The 25,516-nt window shown below is 40.5% G+C and overlaps 3 protein-coding genes and 1 long non-coding RNA gene across 6 annotated transcripts; 2 read left to right on the top strand and 2 right to left on the bottom strand.

Moving 5' to 3' along the window:
- The first annotated feature begins 1,069 nt into the window (after positions 1-1,069).
- Positions 1,070-2,450, top strand: LOC116260775 (SUMO-conjugating enzyme UBC9-like). The gene is made up of 4 exons (XM_031639255.2): positions 1,070-1,316; positions 1,439-1,566; positions 2,007-2,111; positions 2,214-2,450. Exons 1-4 carry the CDS (start codon positions 1,247-1,249, stop codon positions 2,355-2,357), a joined length of 447 nt encoding a protein of 148 aa, XP_031495115.1. The 5' UTR covers positions 1,070-1,246; the 3' UTR covers positions 2,358-2,450.
- A 226-nt stretch (positions 2,451-2,676) lies between these two features.
- LOC116260776 (uncharacterized) lies at positions 2,677-7,565 on the bottom strand. Its single transcript, XR_004174168.2, has 4 exons — positions 7,335-7,565; positions 4,587-4,755; positions 3,250-3,723; positions 2,677-3,062 (listed from the first exon to the last, which is right to left on the bottom strand). It is a non-coding gene; the product is annotated as an uncharacterized LOC116260776 (long non-coding RNA).
- A 4,985-nt stretch (positions 7,566-12,550) lies between these two features.
- LOC116261575 (uncharacterized) lies at positions 12,551-16,326 on the bottom strand. 2 transcript variants are annotated; one of them, XM_031640401.2, is made up of 3 exons: positions 15,893-16,326; positions 13,509-13,884; positions 12,551-13,404 (listed from the first exon to the last, which is right to left on the bottom strand). In XM_031640401.2, exons 1-3 carry the CDS (start codon positions 15,959-15,961, stop codon positions 13,016-13,018), a joined length of 834 nt encoding a protein of 277 aa, XP_031496261.1. In that variant the 5' UTR covers positions 15,962-16,326; the 3' UTR covers positions 12,551-13,015. The 2 variants fall into 2 exon arrangements, with proteins under 2 accessions (XP_031496261.1, XP_031496262.1); XM_031640402.2 differs by having other exon boundaries at positions 12,551-13,401.
- Positions 16,327-22,318: 5,992 nt separating this feature from the next.
- On the top strand, positions 22,319-24,197 carry LOC116261600 (basic leucine zipper 23-like). Of its 2 annotated transcripts, XM_050079758.1 has the most exons (3): positions 22,319-23,556; positions 23,682-23,756; positions 23,887-24,197. In XM_050079758.1, exons 1-2 carry the CDS (start codon positions 22,746-22,748, stop codon positions 23,708-23,710), a joined length of 840 nt encoding a protein of 279 aa, XP_049935715.1. In that variant the 5' UTR covers positions 22,319-22,745; the 3' UTR covers positions 23,711-23,756; positions 23,887-24,197. The 2 variants fall into 2 exon arrangements, with proteins under 2 accessions (XP_049935715.1, XP_031496301.1); XM_031640441.2 differs by having other exon boundaries at positions 22,320-23,556; positions 23,682-24,067.
- Positions 24,198-25,516: the final 1,319 nt, after the last annotated feature.

Below are 25,516 nucleotides of genomic sequence, written 5' to 3'. Positions count from 1 at the left end.
GAACGCATTAACATTTGCTGGAAGCTATTGCTAATTTATTCACACTTTTTAGTGAATATTTATGTCACTCTCATTGATTTCCATTCTTTTCTCACACCAAATGTGAGCACCGAACCTTCAAGTATTGACTTCAAAGGCGCACGCAAGCACACAAATCGTAAAATTTGTGCTTAGATCGTGATGAAAACTTGACGCTTATGTTCCGTCCGAAAGTATGCATCAACTGGAGTCGTCTTTTTCTCTACATGCCTTTTTCATTTGCACCTCCAATATACTTGAGTCGCCATTCAGACGAATCAACTTTAACGTTTAAGGCTTTGCACATAATGACATAAACATCTGTTTGATAACCGTTCATTGCTCTAGGATGCGTGGCTTCTCAAACCTATTTTTATACGTCTTCATCTGTTCTTACCATTTCATCTGTGGGTACAAATGCATGAATCTATAGCAAGCTGCACATATACGAGGCTTTCTTGCAGGAAGAAAAAAACCCAAAAGATCCAACTACTAGTCAAATCCTGATTTAGCATTCCGTTTTCATATGAATTTAATCGGAATCTAAAACTCCTGATAATCCAAATATGAATGTTATTAAGACAACGGATCTTAAGGTAGTTATATTCGGATTCAGTTTGTCTTTTTGAAAGCACGTTCAAGACTGACTCTGGATGTGATTAGGCCAGATCTTACTATATGAGGGTTCTTAGCCATTTGGAATTTCCTAATTGACATGTGGATTGCTTCTTCAAGAAAATACCTGTTAACCTCAGTTTGAAATTTGGACCAATTTGTCATCCACAATGACGGTCTACATTGAAAGTGCCAATCCTCAAAGGATTTCCATTCAGACTATATAGCCTTTTTCGAGGAATCGATGACCTGAAGGTTCTAGACAATCGCAAGTAAAATTTTCTTCTTGCATACCTTTTCATAAGTCTACATCACCTTTCTGGCATTCCATTCATCTGCAGCACATATGAACACCACAGAAATGCACAGAAGGATCCTGCCTTGCTGCTTTTTTCTTGGCATCTATTCTCAGACAAACTTTGAATGAGACGAATGCCCTCCGCTGGCTTGCACCCATATCGTCCCTATATATAGCCACTAACCTGCCCTGCATTGTGTGTGCTTTCAAATAATACCTCTCTTGTGATATCTTCTAATTGTTTGTGGTTCAAATTATATCTTGGTACTTTTCCTTCTAAGGGCTTTTGGGAGTGCTTATTCAGCACCTGCAAGCATGGCCACCAAGAGGATTGTCAAAGAACTGAAGGATTTGCAGAGGGACCCCCCAACCTCTTGCAGTGCAGGTATGTTGAAGATCTGCTTATAATCAGTTGGGTAGCGTTAGAACATCTGGTTGTAATCCTTTCATGGTTTACGGATATCGGCGACGTGAATTTAATGCTCCTTTTATGGCTTCACCATTCAGGTCCTGTTGCAGAAGACATGTTTCATTGGCAAGCAACCATAATGGGACCTAACGATAGCCCTTACTCTGGGGGCGTCTTCCTTGTTACGATCCATTTCCCACCTGATTATCCATTTAAACCACCAAAGGTGCCCTTTTTGTTACCACTTTCCTGATTAATGCTTAACAGGCCATTGCTGAGGCTTCACTAAGCCAAACTTTGTTTTGAGCCTTTTATGAAGGAATTTCTGTTCAAATCACTTAATCCAGTACCAGTACTTTACAGCTTCAATTCAAAGGAGCTTGTAGCCTCGTTTCCTAAACCCAGATTCAAAAGAAAAAACTTTTGATGTACGCTTTTTCTGAATTTGTACGCGTACTTACTACGGATTAAACAATTTCATGTTTACATTTATAGGGAGATAAAAATATCTGAAATACAGCTAAATAAAATTTTCATTGGACTAATCTTAGGAGAAAAATGGTTTGCAACAATAAGTGTAGAGTAGGCAGAAATCACCTCCATCTGTTCTTCCGTAAATCCTGAGAAACTATTTTTCATTGAATTTGCTCCTTGGTTTACTTGTAGATTGCATTTCGGACTAAAGTCTTCCATCCAAACATAAACAGCAACGGAAACATTTGCTTGGACATTCTGAAGGAGCAGTGGAGCCCTGCACTCACCATATCAAAGGTACCACTTTCGTAGGAAAAAGAAGAAACACTCGTTTAACTTGAAGATGCAAAACAAACATATGTCAAACACTTATGAGTTTATCTCCTTGGAGAATCGCAGGTTCTTCTGTCCATATGCTCACTGCTCACCGACCCGAACCCTGATGATCCTCTCGTTCCTGAGATCGCCCATTTGTGCAAGACTGACAGAAACAAATATGAAGCCACCGCTCGCAGCTGGACTCAGAAGTATGCAATGGGCTAAATACCTTTTACATGCACCGAGAACAGTACACAGAGTATACCAAAATAGATTATGTTACCCGGTTCTTTCCAAATAAGATTTTACTTCTATTCATGTTCTCCAGAAATCCATCTTTTCATAAGAATGTAATGATCAAGGACTAGAGAAATTCATTGACTTCATACGTACTCCCCCTTCTAAGGTTTGCAAAGAGACTTCCAAGCAATTAAGCGATTGGTTTTGTGGCTGAGAATCAGCCCAAGAAAAGCAGCCGTACCTTTTTCCATCTGTGCCCAAAGTTCCTTGGCAATTCAAATGCTTGCATCCAGCCTACCGGCATAAGACAGTAGATCCCCCTTACATTTGGCTAATTTCTTTTCCAACTTGATTAAGATATCCCCAAGGTGGTACTCCTGAAGGTCACCTTGAGAGAGGAGAGCCCAAGTAAGTCGTGCACAAGCTTCCAACACTCGACTCATAAAGTAGCCTTTTGTTGAGCCTTGTTATTGCTGAAGTTTAAAGGGCTTAAGGACTTGGTCTTATTCACAACTAACCCTCCGTCATCAACTCTTGAACTTTGCATGTCATTAGAATACGGATAGGCCTGTATACAGGCCCGTATACGGAGTGACAACATCTGAAAATGGCATGGCATTCTCTCAAATTTGCATTGTTCAGTCACAAGTTCAATCTCCATATGCTAACCACCACATCACTAGTGCACACCTGCATCAGACCAATTTCAGTCGATACAAGATAATAAGAACCGGTAATGCACAATGTCCTATTTCTCATCTCACGCGCCATTTTTGGTCAATGTCCAATAGTGAAATCAATTTGTTCTCCAAAAGATTCATCACTGAATTTTTCCGACGTAAAATTTTGTCAGCAGAGAATAAATACGTACATGTACCTTATTTCAGTTCTCAGAGAAAAAATCCAGTTTCTACCAGCAAGTTTCTCTCTTACTTTGACCATCCAGGGAGCAATACATACCCAAGGTATTGAATTCAGTCCGCAGACCTAGCTAGCTAAGAAAGATGCCCAAGCTCACTTTACCCCCTGATGTATGTTCTCTACCCAAGCTGCAGACATTCTGATTCATCTGTCTGGATTGATGAATAAGTTGGAACGAAAGAAGTCATCAAGGAAGCTGGGCAATTTGCAAATGGTAGGTATATGAAAATGTGCTTCATACATATGATGATTCAGGGTCAATCTAAAGCTGGCTTTCAATAACTAAATTTGTTTATCCTAAACAAGATCAAAATTTTGTTTGGTGCAAGAAAAGAGATGAAAGGGGCAAGAACAGACTGATATGATCCCTTCAGCCAGTGTCAACGTTCTTTTCAGCAGCAGCTTTCTGTTCTTCACGGCGCGATTCCCTCTGAACACAAGAATAACCAACATCAGTCCAAAAACTTTCAGAAGAAACACTAAAGGAGCAGGACCAACAAAGCCTCTCCTTGAGTTATTCAAACTTAGCTATACATTCAATATCAGACAAAAACATATGGTAGAACAGTTTCTGTGAAGCTTTACTGTAGTAACTAAAAAAGGAAAAAACAGTTTAGTGGATGTGGGCGATGGCAAACCTGCCACTTACATTGAGCATTTCAAATTGGAACAAGTAGTCTTTTTCCTAGGTTGCCCAATCTCCCAGAAAACGAAAAGACCCAGCCATATCCCCTACATCAAGCACTTAAAATTGGACCAAGTAGTACATTCCCCATAGCCTAGGCACTTTTTCTGGTAAGCATAACCAGCGTGCAGGACAACTGTACACTGAAACAGCTAGCTTACATGTTCATTTCTGTATCTAGATTCTAAGCATAATGCTTGGTGTCACATACACTCCTCAGAACAGTCGCTGCACCAATTAACATAACTTAGGTGCGAGTGTGGCAACCATCAATTTGCTTTCTTTTTATTGAATCGTTGGTAATACCATAATTGGTTAACTATTAATCATTAATTTGTTGTGTGTCTATATATATATATAGACACACACAACATAGACGCGTGCCCACACTCATGATTTTTGAGATATGTCACATCCCACATGTGACAGACTAAATGCATTTTGGTCTTAAAAACTGACTGTAACATACAGGTAGAACAATCAGAATAAGCAGATCGAGGAGAAATGAATGGCTTATGCAGAATAAAAAACGGATACAAAGGAAAAGAGTAACTGATTGAAGAAACTATGAGTAAGATGGACTGTTAAACTTGAGATTCAGATGATACCTGTCTCTCCAAATAAGGATGGAAGCAAACAAAGTCATAGACAGGAGTAACTGTAGACACCAAAGCAGCATTCACTCCAAAAAATACTAAAAGTGCTGTCAGTGGTCTCGTCCTATGAGGCATTGTCTCATCAAATTCGAAATATGGCTAAGGCTGTCACATAGAAAATCTGCGGCCAAATATGTAAAAGTAGGTAGTCAGTAGAAAATGATGGGAATCATAAAGCAAAGCAGAAAAAAACAGGACGCAATATGTGAAATGATCATACTCCACCGATTTAATTTCCTCACTTGTCTTAAAGTTTAGGTCACTGCCCACGGCATATAGTTCAGGATTTACTTTTGGACCTAGTTCATATACAAGGGTGTGAATTAGGATGATTAGATAATCTTGCAGTTTCTCTAGCAACAGCTAGAGAAACACAAAATGGACAACCCGGAGAATTATAGAATACAAGAATTCACATTAGCATCTCCCACCATTAGAAGTGTAATTCTGATTAAATTTGCACAATGAAGTAGCAGATAACAATGAACCAGAACTGGAAATCTGTCGAAAGTATCATATACCTTTAATAATCAATAACCTCCTTGCCCAGTACGAAGCTTCCAAAAAAATCCATGCTTGGTTTAAATTTTACATTATGGTGGTCTTGGAAAATGAAGGAAACATTACATTTTAGTGGAGATCTAAGATTTACTATCACCATGGTCAAAAAGCAGGGACTGCCAAATTCGCAATAACAGTGCTCTAAATGCATATTCCAAACAAGCACCAATACTGTCAAAAGCATCGAGGCATAGAAAAGCACCAGACCCGAATTTGAAGTGAGCATGAGCTTCAAAATGTATTCAGAAGACAATTAAATAAGTACATAATCTATTGATGAGGCAACAAATAATAGCACAAAGGAGCTAAAGCTATTAAGTATAATTATTAGTTACAGTGAGGCTAGCCGGCTAGGCTAAGGTATGTAACATGGACATGACTATTTGGCTGCCACAACTACATCAATGTATTTCAGGTGTGGCTACAAGTGTGGGTACTGGGTATCGCTTGGGTATGGCAAAGCTCACAAGGAGGAGGAGGAGGAGGAGGCAGAAGAAGTAGAAGGAGGAGAAGAGAGAAGGAGAGCAGAAGAAGGTGGTGGAGGAAGAAGGTGGAGAAGGCTGACATTATACTTGCCAGTGGCATAAGAAGCGAGGGAACAGAGGTAGGGTATCGATTATCAACCATATATAGAGGAGATGTGATATATATGATTAAGCCCTCATATCTTTTTGTATGTCTAAACTTTAAGCCTTTCTTTTATTACAATTTCTAAGGAGAGGCTTATTTTATACTTTATAGGGTTTTTTTTTAACATTTTTAATGCACACAAAGTTACAAGCACATACATTCCTGAACCCATGTCCATTGAAGAAACACCTGCATTATATACCATGCAGCTTAGGTAGTCAAAATCGCATGGTTATCAACCAACTTGTGTTGTCAAATCAGCAACTAGTTAGTCAAATTAGTCAACTAATCAGCCTAGACACATAGTCAAGTACTCAGCCAAATTTCTGGTCAGACGACTAATCCCTGACCCTTCATATATATATATATATATATATATATATATATATATATATATATATATATATATATATATATTGTGTGTGTGTGTGTGTGCAATTTTAGTCAATCAACTTAGACCGACTTGGACCAACAAGTTCTGACTAGCCTTTTCATGGCTTGAACAACCTATGCATGACTTCTTATCTTGACAACTTAGCATTGTACCCATGCAACTTATACTTCAATCTTGTGGATAGTTCTTCCCTGTGGTGGCGTTTGATTGCCCGACATTAAAATGTTTGGCATTAAAATGTCAGGTATGATACCAGACTTTGGCGGGGTGGAATAAAAGTTCCACTGTTCCAGGTTCCACAATCCACATTGCCATGGTATGTGAATACCTGGATTTTTTTGTTCCAGTAACTTTAATACCTTGTTTGAAGGAGATGGTATTAAAATTCCATGACTTTGCTCTTGACCATTGGCTGAACTAAGATTCCCATTTTTACATGTTGTTTTATAAATGACCTCTTGCAAACCAACAATTAATGAGTAAAGGGTCTAGAAAAGGATACACCCGACTCTAATTCTATCCATGGATAACTTTTCATTCAAAAAAGGAAACCATAAATATAAGAAAACTACACTTTGTCTACAACAGTTTCTACAATTTAGATTATTTTGTACCATCTATCGGACAGTGGAATATATACAATAATAGAAAGCAAATAAAGGTCCGACAGGCTGACCGGTTTTTCTATTACTAGCATATGGGAAAGCAATGACATCTAAGACATCGTGCTTGAATGTTGTCAACACAAAGTATTTTGAAACTCCAATTCATCCCATGACTGCACAAGAAACAAATAATCTGAAATATCGATAAACAAACTAACAAACTACATCAAACAACACACAAAGCAAATCCATCCTTTAACCAAAGATTTTGATTACACCAACATACTACCGAAACGACATGGCTAGACATTTAATCGAGAGAAGACCTAATGTTAAGCAACCAATACATAATATCCTAAAGTTACTGTTTTAAAACCAATAACACCCATCAACAGACCAAACAATTCCAACTCCCAAACTCAAGTTTCACTACAACCGCCACCAGATAATCAAAGAAAAAACAGACATTTCAAATTAATTGACTAAAAACTGAAATTCAGACAATCTTACCCTTGTCGTTCTTCTCTTCTTTCCTTATCTCTCACTCTCTCGTTTGCTCTCTTCCTCCCTCGCCTCTTCTTACTCGTTCTCCCTCTTTCTCTCTTCCCTTCTCTCTCTCTTTCTCTTCCGTTCTCTCCCTGTCTCCCTTTCTCGCTCTCTCAAACGCGTCCTCTGTTTTCTTTGAAAAGAAGGTGGGAAGCACAACCCTTGCCGCCGTGCGGGAAAACCCTCCCGTGTTAATTTTACAAAACCGACCCACATAAAAATAAAATCAATAACACTCACTTAAATTTCAAAATTTCTTCAGCAACACTTTTAAAGCGGGGCCAACCAGTGGGGCCAACCAGCCGCGTTAGTACCAGCTGGCACGCCGATTACCACATGAGAGGCTTATGTTTTCGTTGCCTTGTGAGGTTAGTCTTGGTGGGGAGTGTCGAGAGCAGCAGGCCGCAACATTGAGCACGGCCGAGGATGAGCACAAGCCCAAAAAGCGACTTGCAGGGTTGGGCACTAGCACCTATGTGCGTAGGGCCAAGTGCACGCGAGTGAGTTGGACCACACGACACCTTGGCATGGTTCACGGTTCGACACTAATAGAACCCTTGGGCATTACTTATATGGCTGCAGTGGGAGGAGCGGGTGGAGCAGCTAAGGTCGAAAAAGGTGAGACAAGGTCCGGATCCATAGAGAGAGCGGGCGCAACCAGATCCAATCCAGGCGCCCTTTTGTTTATGTTTATTTACTCTTTTGTATCGTCTCGGTTTGAGACGTGTTAGAATCGTTTTATTTTAAGTTCTTTGTACCGTCTCGGGTTAGGAGCTAAGTGAACCGAGACGCTTCTCATGTATATAAGCTTTGAAATTAGGGTTTTTTGGATTACGCTTGAATGAAGAATGGATTGATTTTCGTTTTGGGCGTCACTCTCTCTCTCATCCCATCTTCTCCTCAACCAAGTCGATTCATTTTCCCGGCGGCGGCCGGATTGATTTCTTCTTACCCCTGAACCAGCGACGGCTGGTGTCTTTCTTTGATCCGACGGCGTCAATCATCCTCTCGTCCTCAATACTCTTTTCTTCTTCTCTCCAATCAGCCGAAGGAACATCTGCCTCCCTGTTCAACGGCATATCAGAAAGTTGAAATCGATTTGTCTTGTTGAGCGTGATCTTGGGTAGAGATAGCGCCTCGGCAGCGAGGTTCTATCAGTTCCCTTAACGCTTTGATTGGTTGGAGGAAAATAGAGAAAAATGAAGGGTTGAAAAGAAAAGTAAAAGAAAAAGAATGGAATGGAATGAAAAAAAAAAAAGAATTGATTAAAAAGCTTGTTTGGATAAAAAGAAAAGAAAAGAAAAGACTAAATAGCACAAAGAGGAAAAAAAAAAGAAAGGTAGTGTGGAAATAAAAAACTTTCACTTAACTTTCTTTCTTTTTCTTACCAATCCGTTCGATTTGGAAGAGAAGAGATTTACAATCCATCCATTTATTTTCATTTCTTTTTTCTTTTCTTGCAACCAAACACGCCCCTTTCTCTCTTTTCATCTTTTTTAATTAATCAACCAAACAAAGAAACCAAACAAAGAAATGATTGCTCAATCCTTCCATTTCCTCCTCTTTCCTTTCTACTAAACATGCCGTAAATCGTTGGCGTAAAAAAAAGAGGGTCTGGGTTCCAAACCTGCTGTCTTTTGAGTTGAAGACTGCTGGAAGAGGCTGCAATTGTTGAGAACAAGAAGATGGCCGTTGCAGCACCTCACAAGAGAACGAACTCACGCTCAACGCATGATCTGAGTCCTAAGGGGCGGATTGTAAGGACGGAATTAAACGCCCGGCATTAAAGTTGCATCTATTGGAATATATATCCTTCATGAAGTGGACTTTGTAACATTACGAATATAAACTCGCAATCGAGCTACAATTTAGATAGCTATCGCAACAGGGAAGCCTGTGGGCTCCATGCAAGCCTTGAGGTGGGTCTTTCGGGATGAAAGCTTGGGATGGAGCTTGACGTTAATAAAAGGGAAACTAAAGTGAAAGTTAGAAAGTAAAATCATAAAAGTGTGAAGCCAAAAGGAGGTACGATATCTCCCACTCACTGTCTGAAGTTAAGCTCGAAGGCTCTCCATTCTCTGTCTTCGAGGTTCTGAATGATAGAACAAGACACTCTTTAACTTGAATGTTGTACATTATCGCCTTAAGCTAAAGATCTGCCTTTTTACACGTCTCTAACCCGACCAGATAATGCCCTTAAAACAGTATGGGCTGCAACCCGACGGGTAGGGAGGAAGGAGTTGTAGAGGAAGGTCCTTTGGAATCCAGAAGTGCCAGCAAGAGCTCCCTGCTTCCTTGGCATGTGAAAATAGGCTGCTAAGGTTGACCGTGTTCTAGGCATGAGGACAGTTGACGGTTGTTCTTTATGCAAGGAAAATGAAGAAACGTAATAAGCATTTTTTCATTACGTGCAGAATTGCTAGCGGCATCTGGGATGATTGTAAACTGATCATCCCCATCGTAGCATCTTCCATCCTTTCATGTTACCTGCCGGAAGATATGGTGGTCCATGACAGGATGAAAGATGCTACGATGAGGATGACTATCGAAATCATACAGAGGGTTTCCATGGATTCCTTTTTAACATCACCATGGAGCGATAGAGAAAACGAACGTATTAAAACATGGAGAGCCTGTGGGATAATCCGTAAAACAAGACAATCATCAAAGGATGCCCATGAATCAAGTTCAGATCCTAGTAGTAAGGGTTAACAGGAAGAGGGTGGTATATGCTATTTGGAGGCACGGTGAGGAATCTGAGCGCGAGGTGAAAGTGAGAAGAAAATGGGGATTAAATGTATAGCTGGAGTTTGGTGGGAGGATCAGAGCTCCAAGCTATGCTCCTCCCAAATGAAAGGTGATCATGGGAATGATGATGGGGAAATGTCTATCCTTACCAGTTGGCGGCTGGAAAGAGGTAATGGCTGTAGCAAGATGGATATCATCTCAAACAATAAGCAGTGGAAGAGAAGGCTGAGGGGGATAGTTGAAGGCCGCAGACCAGTTCCACAAAAATGAACTGCGATTACCCCTTATACCCACATTCTGAATGTTTCAGATTGGTTGTCTACGGTGGACATTGACTGACTGTATTTCTTTCCTTTTTGGTCTTTCTGCTCCTGTCTTTGTCTTGCTTTATGCTCCGTGTAGCTTCTGTCTTTTGAGCAGAAGCGGTGTGATGCTGGGGTTTTTGGTTTAGTGCTGATGCAGTGCATCTTATATATTATTTTTGTTTGTATATACCCTTCTTTTGCAATAAAAAGTGGGTATTTTGTTGGTTAGACCAAATATAGAAAATTTAAATGTTCTTATTTGAAGATCCGGTGCTCACAAAATTAAGCTTTTGGAGAAAAACGCCATTATTTCAGAGAAACCTGAAATTGAGAAAACCAACAGGGACGTGTTTTACTGCCTTTTCATGTCATTGAGTTTGGTGGAGTTGTGGGTCGGTTCCATGCTTCTGCTTCTGTGCATTTCAGTAATTGCTTGAAGAAGAGCACGCGCGACTGTCTCCAGCACGGACGCTGTTGAAGCTGCTGAGTTGAGCATGCTCAGCTCCTTCTGGAGATCACAAACAAGAAAACAATGTGCTTCTTGGCAGAAGTCTCTCGAAATGCTTAAAAGAGTTGTTACCTCATGGAATCTGATAAAATTTGGGTTCTGGGAGAGCTCGCCTGGGGATTGAATCTCTGTGTTTGTTTCGTAAAATGCGTAAGAGCAGTTGGAATAGAAACGATGACTGCTCTATGTATGTTGATCTCGTGTGGACAAGAAGGCAACTTGGCAGGGAAGACTCCAATCTGGCAATTGACATGTATGCAGAAACTCGATGCCTACACGAGATTTTTTTGTTGGCTGCGTGTATAAAAGATGCTGGAGAGACTGATGATGCTTCAAACTGCTTAACAGCAATGTGAACAGAATTTGGGCCGTGTCCAATGCCGTTCTGTTCTTATCGTATTACTTCATCGGCGGAAGCCTATATTTAGTACACCTTATATGCTGTCTAACTAGCTTGAATCATTTGCAGCATTTTTGAATTTCTATTTAGAACCTGTTGTGATTTAAAAGGTAATGAGAGATTCTTGGTTATTCCACAGTACATGGTGGCATGATCATATCTGCGGTTTTTTTTTTCAGTCAAAATTTTAGATCACCAGATTAGGAAAGCCCAAATTATTCACCTTTCCTGCATGACACCATGGCCGCACAAACATAACAAAGGATTATCCAAACCTATTCAACATGCCAAGATGTGGTTTCATTACGAGATAGTAAAAAAATAAAGAAATTCGGAGGTGCTTATGTAAGACGGGGGAGAGAGGGAGATTCGGTTTCGAAAAGCTACACTTTTCAGACAATGAGAAATCAGATTTTTAAGAAACTACGAAGCAAAGATCCAGGAAAAAAAATTCTGGATTTGCAATCAAACAAGGCTAAGGTTATAACCAAAAACCATAAAAGTCGATTCGTGACCTTTAAGCTGCACTAGGAAGGAGGAGACGGAGACATCAAGCTCCTAATCAACTTACAAATATTATACATTTGAGCAGCATTCCTCAAACCTTGGCAAAAGTAGCCATGGGGGATACAGATGCTAGATAGCAGATTATAATATGCTTTGTGATGACATCTATCCATAAGCACATCAAACTCAAACCTAGAACCCTTGGGCTGAAACCAATTCATGAACTTTAATTCATCTATCAAGCATGTTTGAGCTTCAATCTTCAATTCATCTATCAAGCATGGTGATCCAGGGCGCTAACTTTTGCAGACCCAACCAAAACCCAGTCGACCTGGGCAGGTATTAGCATTATGATATTCAAGGCGAAGATGGTCAAGAGAACAATGCTTGAGATGGGAGCATTGGCGTCATCTGTTAAGTCAGACTAAGTCAAGTTGTCTGTCAGAAAGGATCTCATTGGTTGTCCAATGAAAAGGATCTCATTAATCGTCGGAACAGTTGTCTTTCGAAGCAATTGTCAGAATGTGGCCATTAGAAGAAAAATGGCAGCGACGGCGTGGGAGGATTTTGCAGATGTCCGGGAAGGTAACCACTAGACAAGCATGTGAAAAGGTTATAAGATTTTTCTGAGTACATGTTATAACGTAAAAATAAACAGAAAAGCTTCAAGAATAAAAAAGAAACACGAAGCACACAAAAAACGTATGAGAAATTGTCTGAAGATACTATGAAAATAATGCAATCATTCAAAACATTTTTATTGATACATGACATCATTTTGCTGATATTGACAGCTTCAACATCCTCGACCAGCTTCAAACAATCAAGCGGCAAAGGCAAGGTTTCATCACCAACCTTTTACCTTGAAGCGAGGTGTTCCATCTTTTAGAATCAAAATTTTATAAATTGATGGACTATAAATTCATTAATAGAATATTCATCTGTACAAATAGCATTCATCACGGCAGTCGCTCTTAGTAAAAACAAGGAGCGGCCTGGGATAGGTGGAACCCCCACAGACACGTCTCTACTCCTTTCCTCATCCACAATAATAGCGGAAACCTCTACTTCTCCCCAGGATGCACACAGGAAGGACATGGCCATTTTGTATAATGCGTGCAATTCTCTCATATCTTTATATATTCACAATTCTCACTATGTAATTCAGCTACCCTATCTAGTAGGGGTTCACGTACGGAAGCACATGCAGATCGGCTGATGGCAGGTAACAAGCGCATGACCAGACTTCAGAAACGCCTTCCCCTAACTCTTCGTTGGCTTTCCGTCTTTCTTTGTCATGCGTATGATGCTTCTTTTCAAAGAGCCAGTCTAGGTTCTCCGGCTCACTTAGCTCGCTAGACATCGGCGGCAGTGCAGGGCACAAATCCTCAGCTCCATACTTAAATCGAGCTTCTGCCTTGTGGCGACCAACTTCACCGCTGTGCAGAGAAGAGGCTGTTTCTCCCATTTGTGGCAGAGCTGCAAGAACGCCCACAGAGGCCCGGTTGCTTGATTCCTGCTGTTCATCTTTCAGGACAGGCAACCGAATCCAAAGGCCTTTTCCTTCTTACAACAATTCAAGTAGGAAAGGTCAGTGAATGTGGGTGGATGCAGCGGATGCCCATGGAGAACAGCAGAGAGAAGGAAAATGCCAACATAAGAACACTCACCACAGGTGCTGTCTGCTTCACAAGTTCGTTGCTTCTTGTGAAAAGAGGGGCCGCATGCGCAGGTCGAATCATCATGAGGGCGCTTCCCTCTGCAATGAGCGCTGTCAAAAGAGTCCGAGAAGTTCTGAAAGCCAACTGGTTGTCCGAGTTCTTCTGTAAGGCTACTCCTCTCCATCTGCTCATTTTCATCTTCTCTTCTCTCTGCACGATCTCCTACTATGTGCTTTGTCTTGCTCCGCTCATGTTTGTGCCTCTTATGCTCACGATGCTTCTTCTCTTTTACCATTCCATTGTCCCTGTAACTTTTCTCCTTATGTTTCCTGTCTTTCTTTCTCTCTTTCCTCTCTTTATTGTTCTTGTGTCTTTCTTCCCCAGCCTACAGAGACAGCAGGGCGTTATTAGTGCATTGTAAAAGCGATGTAGCTTATAGAAATAAGGCTTGTTATAGCAAGCAATCATAACTTATAGTTTCAGAGTACATTCATTCATGTTACAAATATCCTGAGAAGGCGCCTGCAACTTGCAGATTGTTTGGAGAATTAAAGAAGTGATCAAAACAGACAACGACAAGAGCTCAGAACAATTATGATTCCAAAGGTAATCAGAAATGACCTCGTCAAACAGTCTTCTACAACATCTATTAGTAAAAAGAACAGCACGAGAATTTTTTTCACTGGATCAACAAAAGCAACACAACCAATTGCCAGATGAAATTGGAATAGAAGGACTCCACGTAAATGTTCACGGTATACAAATTGTGAGTAAGAAACGTAATTCAACACAAACGACCCCATCACAAATGTATTGCAATTATATCATACAAAATATTCAGAAAAGAAATACAAAACCTGCATGCCATATTAACAAAAAAAAAAAAAAGAGGACAAATATGCTGAGATAACTATAAGTTCACTATTTCAGACACCAAGCAGTTGTTTTGACCAGAACAAAGCACATGCTCATTACCAGCAAAGGTACATCAGTCCATAGCTAAAATCAAATTAGCATTGGCAATATATTTCCCTCGCTCTCTCTCTCTCTCACACACATGCACCCACGCACACACACACCCCTACACACACAAAAGGAACCAAGAACACATGACAGACATCATATAAGATAGGCACTCCAAGGCGAATCTCATCTGCACGGGGATCTCAGCTATTTACTTGCAAAGGACATGCTCCTATTTTTGTAATAAAATTTTAAAAACCATAACCCCATATATATGGAATACTTTTGTGATATAGATCAAATCCTGAATGGAATACTTCTGCAGTTCAACTTTGGTTCATGAGAAAGTGCTTACTTATGCTCAAGTGAATGTTGTTATACATGCCATAGCGAGCCTAGATGAATCTGTGCAATATACTTATAGTTTCACTATCTGCATATAAATATGATATTGGGAAACAATTAAAAAACCAGCATACATATAGTCGTATAAAATGGCGCAAAGACGTTCTGTGCTAATGTCTGAACTTAGTTGCCATTGAATCTTCAACAGATCTCTTATCTCCACAAGTGCAGTTGCTAATACTGACGCAGCCCTTCAACTTTTCGTGGTTTTTATCAGGATCACGCTGGCAAATGAAATTCTCTAAAAAATCACAAGAATTTCAAATGCGAGAAACACTCGCAACTCTCTCTCTCTCTCTCTCTCTCTCGTTCTAGCGCCGCCCCGGCCCAACCCCACCCCCATCTTTTCTCTCTGCCTCTGTGCGCGCGCATAAGTGTTGCGCGCCAGCAGGCGTGTGGAATTCGAAGCTTTCATTTCTTGGTGTTTTAGAATATATTAAACCACAATGGCAAACCACTAAGCAGCCTGACTCATAACCAACAGTTTATCCATCAATTAGAAGTTTATGTTCTGAATGCTTGAGAATACAGAAAAGTACAATGGCGGACCACAAAGTGGATTGATACGTGATGAACTGGTTAACCTCGCAGATCTTAGTGAATGGCTTTTTACATCTCCATATCAATTTTTACTGCCCACGGACAAGCAAAGACTACCTTCCAATACAAAATACGGCAACCATCATCCAAGTAACTGTATGAAAATAAGCCTAAAAAAGATTATGACCAAGCCACCGAAGTCCTCTATATCACCGCATTTAATTAAAAATCCCTAAAACTAATTTCAGCCTCAAACTTGTGTCTACAGGCCAGAACCAAAACCGAAGACCCAAATCATTCATGAGAATGCATCGATCATTTCCCAACACACCCAAAACACAACCGCCATAGTTACAAATACATACATGCGATGTTCATTGAGTTGCACAAGAAGAAAGATGACGCGATTGCGGGTCGCAGAAACAACGACAAGCAATAAGTACAGAATCAAAAGGCGGTTCTCCACAAGTGGAAAATTCACAAACCTTTGAGACCGCACTCTCGCCATTGGTCTTTAGGAACCCAGGCGGCGGATACGGAAAGCAGCGAGACATTGTACCCAATCTCACTCAAAAGAAACCACCACTCAAGAGATCACTCTTCCGAAATCACGTCCGGAACGGATGGCCCCAGGATTCAACGTCACAAACCTTATCAACCAAAAGTACCAACAACCATTCTCAAGTTTCAGACGGGCTTCCTCCCCCGAGATCAATAACCAATTCAAGGATCCCTCAGGAGTCCGCGAACATGAAACGATAAAGCCTACGCTTCCCAAGTAAGGATTCCTAGCGCCGATCCTATTTCGATAACCACACCCGAGATTCGAAATTGCTTCCGATGGAGATTTCGAGCAAAAACGCGGGGAACCCACGCGCAAAGACGAAACCCTAGATCAAGGAAGAGAAATCCCTTCGAAACAACCCAAGAACGCGCCCCCTAGAGAGCTATTTATAGAGCAAATTGGCCGGGAAGGGCGTCTTGCAATTTAGAGCCCAATGAGGGCAACTTTGTTACACCATGTTTCCTGGTCCGCGGTCGCCCCGTGATCGACCTTATCAAAAGGACAAAACTGTCCCTGACAGTGCTTTCGAGGAGAGTACGGGAAACGTGCGCAACGATCCAAAAGGACCACGGCTCGAGCTCAGTTCTTTTAATTTGTCTCGAGTCCATTGAACCAGGTTCAAGCTTTTCATGGACATATTGATCTAAGCTACGTCAATACGATGAATATCTCACCGTCCGAGCGAGTGCTGAACCCTCATGGTCTTTTTTTTTATCCCGAAAATTTAGAGATATATTGAAAGTCTCTTAGAAACAGATTTAACTTGTTTGAGTTTCCAAAAAACAGTTGGTTCATATCACTTTATGTACATAAATGAATTGATAAAAATTAGAAACCTCCTTTTCTTTTTTCCAGGAATTTCGTCCTACCTTTGTATGAGTCGTTATGCTATTCGATCAAGTGAAGTTCTTTCCTCTTTTTTAATTCAATCTACGATGAGAGAAAATGTTTATCCTTATCCTATTCGATCAGGTGAAATTCTTTCCTCTTTTTTAATTCAATCTACGATGAGAGAAAATGTTTGTCTGCTCAAGAGTCGAAAGAGTCGGAACGAACTGCCGGCCACAATGTGCAATCACCAAGTCAAAATCAATCACCATAAACATGATGTTCTTGCCCTCCAAATCCCTTTTCTGTCGTTATGGACGGTTGAATTGGCCATAGACATGACAAACAAGACGTCATGTTCATTACACTACTGTCTTGTTTTCATGGACAATGGTGTTCTTTCTCTATCGTTTGATGATTTTAGGAACATAATACTATGTTCTTCTTGTTCGATGTTTATTTCGTGTGTGTCTGTTCTATTTGTTCTGTCTGTCTTGTCTGAAGTTTGTTTTTGTCCTGTTTGAACTATCTGTTATGTCCGATGTTTGTGTTTTTCATAATCAGTTCTGTACATTTGCACTTGATTATCTGGGCAGCCTCAAAACCAAAGATCAAACTAACCATTGATGAAAGGTCAATAAGTTTCTAGCAAATCTCATTGAACAACCTTATGCTTCAAAATATGATGATGGCTGATTCAGATGACAGTAATCATCCAAAGAGTGTAAGAATTAGCCTAGTGGGCCAGTGGGTTATAAATGCTGTTAATGGAAATGGAAATGTCAGCTAGCATTTTAAGAAGTCCTTTACTTATTCAGTTAGCTTATGAGGTTATAAATATTATCCCAGACAGGTTGATGCTCAGCTTTTGATAGTTTTCTTCTTGAAATTTGTGGAACTTCATCACATGCACCATCAGTGGGAGACAGATATGATTCAGATATAACCAGGCAAGAAATATCAGATGGTGTTGACACAGGTGCAAGACTGGGAGATGGATATGATTCAGATATAACCAGGCAGGAATTCTTAGATGGTGTAGACACATGTGCAACCAACGCTCAGCAACAAGGATCACTTTCACATAATATCTTCATGTACAAAACCAATATAGTATTTTGCTGTTATTTTCTTTTGTACAAACTTTGAGAATAAAAAATTTGCAAACTAAGGCGATTAAAAGCTCGTTAGCTTTCTGACTGGCTTGAACTAGAATCATCATCTAGGCCTCCTAGTTGAATTGCAGGATAATAATGATTTGGCAGAGCAGAGGAATCTTTAACCCAGCTTTAGACATTCTAAGAAGTTGCTTCATGCAGCAGTAGTCCTCTGACTTCCATTATATGCACCACAATGTTGTAACCTTTATCTTTGTACAATTTCCCTTTTTTAGTAGACGAGTTGCATGAGAAGGAAAATGATGCTCATGTGGCAGATCCTAGTTGATGAGTTGCCTGCCATCTCTTAAGACTTCTTTGCTAATTCTGTTGGTGCAAGAATGCTAGCTTTTTACTCCTCTGAACATTATACTATAGGCATCCTGCCCAAGTGAATGTCCAAAGTTGTTTTTTACTCCTCTGAACATTATACCATAGGCATCCTGCCCAAGTGAATGTCCAAAGTTGTTAGTCTTCTTCTGTTTTTCCTTTGGTATCTGCATCTTGGGGGCCTGAAGGATCTACAGTGATTCAAGAACTGCTCAAAGTTACACAGGGCTTTTGTTCCTTCTTTGGCTTTATTTTGCATACTGGCAAGGCAAGAAAAAGATTACTCCAACTTTCCAAGAAGTACCATGATGGAGCAGCAGTCCTCTGACTTCCATCAATGTTGTCATGTTATCTTTGTACAATTTCTCTTTTACAATTCCTTGAAGCTTTCACTGGAAATGCCAACATTTTACTGGAGATGCCAAAATTGGTTTTGTACATAAAGCTAGGGAATTAACATCAACATTGGCAGTGATTAAGGGATTTTGATCAGAGTTCTTGTTTTTGGCCTCCTAGGAGTTTAGGACAGACAAGAAAGAACCACTGGTAAGAACCAGAAAATGGGAATAAGTTCAGAAGGAAATCTCGTTGTCATAATCCTCCTTCGATTTCTCTTGTACATGAATCAATCTTCTTAACCGACATGACAAGGATCAGCCTATACATGACAAGCACCAAAACCCTCAACAAGAAGGAAAGAAACAAAAGGATCAAGATAAAAAAAAAAATGCAGCATTTCACAATCGGAAAGGCGAAGAGCCCCTTCGGGTCAGCCTCTACTTCAGCACGATCGATAGCCTGCCCCAAGTAACTGGGCGATTCTAGAGAGGGCAAACTTGCCATCCATGGCTGGCGCCAGCATGTTGTCCTGTTTTGCGCTCTTGATCTTCCCGTACTGCTCTGCATAGCCATGAACATTCTTGCATTCTTGACTCTAGAACCCCTCTCTCCCAAGACACCAATTTCAGGTGACACTTTGACGACAAAAAGATGAAAGTTTGAGTGATGCCAGAGATGGTGCGCTGGGGCGATGAAGGGCGGCAGAGACGGGCTGAGGCGATGACAGACACCGGCTGTTGCAAACGATCAACTCATTGGTTGTTGGAATGGAGGAAGAGAGAGAGTGGTGGGCGAGGGGGAGCCTCAGAAGAGAAAAGGGGGAGAGACAAAGGAAGAGGAGAAGCTCGACGCGAGGAAAGATCGGGGCTGGAGATGGTGTTCTGTTCCATCCTGTTCCGAGGGTTAGCTCGGAACAATGAGGGACAGGCGGTAAGTTATACCCTTCTTCGATTGTCTTCTTCGATTGTCTGTCCTGTCTATCCTATACCGCGAACGGCGTTTGATAGAAAAATTGATTAAACAGGACACGCGTGTCCTGTTCCGCGTGTCCTGTGATTATCAAACGATCTCTTAGTGGGCTCACTCCGAACGAGATAATAAACGTGGTTTAGTTTTGGATGCAAAGTCAACAATTTTATGCCATAAGGTGGAGCATCGGGCAGGCACAGCCTGCCGCCCAGGCCCGAATGCTCAACCCATTTAAAACATAACTTTATTATATATATATATATATATATATATATATATTTTGGGGCAAGCCGAACCTAGCAAGAAGAAGCCCAGGCTGAAAAATTATCGGGTCGCCTCATTTTGAGGCCCAAGCCTGGTCTATATCAAGCCACGTTCTTTCGTAAACGAGTTTTGCTCGCAAATTGAGTTTGAGGGGCCATTAAAACAGCCCTGTAGAAGTTTCAGCATATTTTTGAGTAATAATTTGTTGTTACTTGTTAATGAACAAAGGGCATCATAGTTTAGACGCCGAGGCAGTCCTTCAATGTTCGTTCTCTTAGCAATGTATAAACTATAAAGGGCAGTGATGCTAATTTCGCTTTGTATTATGTTTTATATCGGTCTCTTGCCAAGTCAATACATTAGTACGGGCTTATATTATATATTTTTTAGATTTTTGAAATGTTTTAAAATGTGTTTAAGTTCAATTATGAAAAATACACACCTCATCTATTCAACCCCCTTACTCTTGTGTGTGTGTGAATGATTTTTTATTTTTCATTTCCCCAACTTTGTCTTCGTATAAGGTTGATACATGCAAACAATAAACTAGAAAACTTTTTTAAGGGGGCATTTGGATGACACATTCAAAAAACTTTGTTTTGAAACCTGGTTTTAGTCCAACCAACTTAGGCCGAAAAAGTGTATACCGGGTCAGCTTGGGTTGACTCAATTGAACTCAATTAAGTTTGATAAGTTGTTTTAACATTAATTATATATATATATATATATATATATATATATATATATATATATATATACATTTTTTTTTATTTTAACCGGACAAGTCAGGCCGGCCTTGGTCCAACCTCGGGTCTCAGGCGTTCGGCTAAGCTCGAGTCTTGGTCACGAACTGTGCCCGAGCCAACTCTTTATTAGGTCGAGCTGGATACCTAGGCCGACACTTTTCAAGTGTGCTCTCGGAATCAGAATGGAAGAACAAAAAGTAAAAGTAAAATTCTCATCTTTCCAAAAGGGGCCCTTTTAAGTGGTGGTGGTGTGGGTTGAGGCTTGTCCCATCGTTCATACATAATTAATGATACGGGGAGATAAATATTCACTTGTAATCTTATAAGAGGGATCGTTTTTCTGGTGTTTCTAATATATTTTTGATAATGACAGTCCAGCAAAAGCTTAAAGCAAAACTTCTATGTTGTTGAAAAATAAAAATGTTCACCTGCAGCATTTTTTCCTCGGGATTCTCCTCAGTTAGGCTACATGCTTAGCTTTTTCGCAATTTTATATGTGCCCCTTAATAACAAATGTAATCCAATGGCAAAGTATATCATAAAAAAAAAGGCAACCGAATAGTTTTGTTTTTCGAGTCAGCGAAAGATAACTTTATTTGACAAATTTCATAAAAAATGTTACATTTATTTAAAAAAATATTAAAAATGGTTTTCTCTTCATTAACTTATTAGGAAAAAGAGTAAACCAAAAAAATTCATCCATATATTTTTAATGGGTCATCCAAAATAGCGCTATAAATAACTAACATATCTTGATTAGCTGTCTGCTGTCACTAACAATATTTCTTTGTACTATTATTTGTTTAAAATATTGCTTTAATTTGACATGTCAAGCACACCTCGTTTGAAGCAATGCAACAAGTTTGTAAAATTATTCTTTAAATGTGAAGTTGACCCTGGGAGGGGTGGGGTTTGAGTTTCGGTAGTGTGATGAAATATCTGAAAATGTGAAGCTGTCAAAAGGAAAAGGTCCAAGGCAGGATTCGCCCTGATATCATCAACATTTTTTTCTTTTTGGTGTATAAGACACGTTTAAGTTTCTTATGTGCATAAATTTCATACGCTTACTTCTTTTTTTGTTGGGTTCACTTTCTAGTTAAGTGTTGGCAAAAAAATATAGTATGAATATTTCTAGTTTATTTATATTTAAATATATATATATATATATATTTTAAACACACCCAAATTAAACCGCAGTATTGTGTTGTGCTGCAAGTGGAGTGGAGTTCTGACAAAATCTCAGGTCCGGACAAGGGAAAACGGACGGACCCAATTTTCAGGTCCGGACCCACATTTCTGGTGCCGTCCTGTCCCACCAAGGAAATGATAAAAAAATGGAGACCACAATGGAAATGGACTTTGCGTCTGTGCATTAATTACAAAAATGTAACAAAACGCCTTTAGCCCTTGCAACCCGTGAAACAAGAGAGGGAATGTACTAAGTCCTGAAACTTAACCAGATCCATCTAACTATCTCTTTTGTTATATATATATATATATAATGTATATATACACTAGAGGAAGAAGAAGAAGATGAATAAACATCTTTGGTAAAGTAACCACTAACTTTTAAGATCACCAATATCTTTTGAGATGGGGTTGGAACTTGGAATCTTATTTATGAATGCAAATCCAGAAAAGAAAGATCGAATCGGGATGGATATCCGGTCCAAATTAACCGTGGGAGTCGCAGCCGCGAACGTAGGCATTGTGCGTAGAGGAGGAGGAGACACGTGCGATGAATTTTCTCCTTCCCTTCTCCTCTGCGACGAAAAGGTGAGTCCTTTTCGGCACAGAGGAGACCTTCGTGGCGTCCCTCGTTCGATCTGGTTCATTGGTTTTCTTAGGGTTTCCTTGCGCACCTTTCCTCCTTCTAGGGTTTGGAGTCTCATCTCGTTGCTTCGGCTCTTCTGTGTTGCCAATTTCTGCTCTCCCTCCGCATCAAGGTCGCTTCAATCAGCGGCTCCTGGCTTCCTTTCGCCGTAAATCGCATAGCATCGCGCTTCTTTGCCGGGATTCGACTCAGCTACCGAATTTCTGAAGTGGGTATCTTGGCAAATGAGGTTTTGGCGGTGGATTTCGGACGTGGTTGAGTAGACTTCGCCTTATTTTGTCAGTTGGGTGGCTTAGATTTTGGGAGATGGACGACGGGGAGATCGATTTCTCCAACCAGGATATCTTTGCCGACCCACTTTCCGGTGGCACATGCACTCTGGACAGTAGCATGTTCGAGGAGTTCTTCAAGGATACGCATGCTTGCACCCACACCCACACCTGCAACCCTCCCGGGCCCGATCACACCCACACCCACACCTGCTTTCATGTCCACACCAAGATCGTCCCGCCGGCAGATGACGAGAAGACGAACACCACCGACGAGACTGCTGAGTCAGTCGAGAAGCCGCAGAAGAAAAGGCCTTCGGGCAACCGGGAGGCGGTCAGGAGGTACAGGGAGAAGAAGAAGGATGAAGCCGCGAGGCTCAAACACGAGGTCACTGCTCTAAAGGCTCAGGTGCAGCATTTAACACTGATGCTGCAAGGAAAGGCTGCTCTTGAGGCGGAGAACGCTCGTTTGAAGTCTCTTCTGGTGGATATCAGAGGTCGGATAGAAGGGGAGATCGGTTCTTTTCCCTACCAGAAGCCCCGGAGCGACAAGGTGATGGATGGCGCCTCGACGGGATTTTCCGGTGGGTATATTCTGAATCCGTGTAATTTGCAGTGTGGGGATGACACTTCTTGCCTTGGCCCTGGATTCGTGTCGAAGAATGGTGGAGGATGTGTCGCTCAGGAAAATGGAAGCAGTGAGCAAAGATTTGGGGTCTGCGGCGTTGGTACTATGCAATGTCAGAGCGTCGCTAATGGAGCTGGTGTCGGAACAAAGGAGTTTGCTGGTTGCAGTTATGGCAATGTGAGTCCAACTGTGGTGCCTACCGCCGTGAACAAGAAGAAAAGTGAGTCACTTTTTCTCCTTTCTGCAATCCGTTAGCAAATGTAATAAACTCGTGGAGAATTTTTTGTTTTTGTTTTTTTAGATTGTTGTTCTCTGATGATAGCTTTCTTTTATTGTCATGTTCAGGAGCTCGTGGTGCTTCCGTGGAGGGTTGAAACTGCTGAGATTGGGCTTCATAGTTCTCTTCTTTCTTGTTAATAAGTAGAACAAATTGCATTTTGATTGTAGTTTTCAGTTCCTTTTATCCTTCTTGCTGGCCAATATAATAGAGAACGTCTTTAGTTGTCTCCTTGTTAATAACCTCTAATTACCGATTCCTTGTGCATTACAGCCTTCAATAAGTTTGTGGTGGATTTTGTTTGATGAAAAGCTAGTGGGGACTTATGGTGGCACCTTTTGCTCACATAATCACACTGGACGGATTGGATCCATAATCTGTGGACAATGTCTGGCCTTCTTCTCTTCTTTCATGCAAATTGCGAGTTTCTTTATGCTATCATATGAATTTGTCATATTTTGCTTCCATTGTACTCTGTATCGATTACTTGTATAATGTAGAAACACTAGATTTGGAAGTAATCGCTTATTTTTGTCGGACAAGTTTTTCTTCTTCGATTATGAGATTTTGCATTTGTGTTGTAATATGCAGTTCCAACGTTTCTGCCTTGATCTGCTTGCAGAGAGCTCTATGTTGCTCACTTTGAACGGGAAACTTTTTTGGTCTTCCCTTCTTTTTCACAAGCTGAATGCTTTTAGATTGAAAATACCATCAGTGCTCAGGCGTATGCGGCTAATCATACCCGATGCGTCTTTCTTTTCCAGAATAAATGCTTAATCCTGACCGACTCGCAATCTTTTTTCTCTTTGGAGATATACCTGGTTCCGATTAGAAATTCTTTCAAGACGTGAGGAGTTTTAAGTCTACATTTACTTCAAACTAACTCTTATTGAGGTCGGTTCCCTATTTTTGTTGCCTGTTTTATTATTTGTTGCATAGGTGGGATCGAGAACGACTATTTTGTTCTTGATTCTCAAAGGTCGTACGTTATCGTTGTTACCTTTTCTTAATGCGTTGTTCGAGTTGATACGCATAATTTTACGAACCATTGAACAAAAAATTGCTAATTATCAAAACGTAAACCTGTTTTACCTGTTTTTATCTGTATCTTCGACTTGTATTCAAGATACCTGCAGTGAGAATGTTAATCCTATTTCTATTGTTCTGGTGTTGGTTGATGCGGTCAGGATAAGTCAATCGAATTAAGCTTCGTAAAGCCATTATTGCCTATTCTTCAACAGAAAAGAAGGTTTAAGAGCTGTGACATAAATGTTTAGCTTTTTCCTGCTGAAACCCTCGTGGCCTTTTATTTTTTGGCGTTTGTTTGTTCCTTGGACCTACCATGGAGATTTCTCTGCATCAACTTAACAACATCTTGCTATTTACCTGAAATCACAACCTTTTGTATGGTTTTGGGGAATGGGATCTCTTTGAAAAGGATGGAGGTGGTGCTTTTTATCCTTCGAGGAATTTCTGGTTCAACGTGAATGAAACAGTTTTGGTTGCGTTTGGATGACACCATCAACAAACTTAGTTTTGTGAAAACCAAGTTTTTGAAAACCTGGTTCAAAACCCAGTTTTGTAAACTTGGTTGCTATATTTGGATGACAAGTAAAAAACTTGGTTTAAAGCAAAAAAACATAGGGGGTGGGGAGAAGCAGGTTTTTCAAAACTGGGTTTTTGATTAAACTTGGTTTTAATGTCATCCAAACATCCTTGAAATGGTGTTTTGCCTGCTAAAAACTGGTTTTAGAGGGTCATCCAAACACCCCTTAAATTTAACTGTTCCCATGTCTACTTTAAAATTCAAGTTGTCAACCCGCAGTTCTTTATTTATTTTGCCTTCTTTCTTGTGCCCAATTCCTTTGAAGTCCACTATCTGCTGGCTGTTCATTGTCGTTAA

Source organism: Nymphaea colorata, chromosome 9 (genome assembly GCF_008831285.2).
Source record: "Nymphaea colorata isolate Beijing-Zhang1983 chromosome 9, ASM883128v2, whole genome shotgun sequence".
Classification (NCBI taxonomy): Eukaryota; Viridiplantae; Streptophyta; class Magnoliopsida; order Nymphaeales; family Nymphaeaceae; genus Nymphaea; species Nymphaea colorata.
Note: the sequence above shows the minus strand (reverse complement) of the source record. Positions and strands in the feature narration are given on the sequence as shown.

What these genes read in the sequence shown, in the direction of transcription:
- LOC116260775 (XM_031639255.2), top strand. Translation starts at nt 1,247, where the DNA reads ATGGCCACCAAGAGGATTGTCAAAGAACTGAAGGATTTGCAGAGGGAC. An exon ending in ATCCATTTAAACCACCAAAG is followed by an intron (nt 1,567 to 2,006) that starts GTGCCCTTTTTG and finishes GTTTACTTGTAG; the next exon opens with ATTGCATTTCGGACTAAAGT. An exon ending in CTGCACTCACCATATCAAAG is followed by an intron (nt 2,112 to 2,213) that starts GTACCACTTTCG and finishes GGAGAATCGCAG; the next exon opens with GTTCTTCTGTCCATATGCTC.
- LOC116261575 (XM_031640401.2), bottom strand. Translation starts at nt 15,961, where the DNA reads ATGTCTCGCTGCTTTCCGTATCCGCCGCCTGGGTTCCTAAAGACCAAT. An exon ending in GCGAGAGTGCGGTCTCAAAG is followed by an intron (nt 13,885 to 15,892) that starts GTTTGTGAATTT and finishes CTGTCTCTGTAG; the next exon opens with GCTGGGGAAGAAAGACACAA. An exon ending in TGAAGCAGACAGCACCTGTG is followed by an intron (nt 13,405 to 13,508) that starts GTGAGTGTTCTT and finishes AATTGTTGTAAG; the next exon opens with AAGGAAAAGGCCTTTGGATT.
- LOC116261600 (XM_050079758.1), top strand. Translation starts at nt 22,746, where the DNA reads ATGGACGACGGGGAGATCGATTTCTCCAACCAGGATATCTTTGCCGAC. An exon ending in CGCCGTGAACAAGAAGAAAA is followed by an intron (nt 23,557 to 23,681) that starts GTGAGTCACTTT and finishes TGTCATGTTCAG; the next exon opens with GAGCTCGTGGTGCTTCCGTG.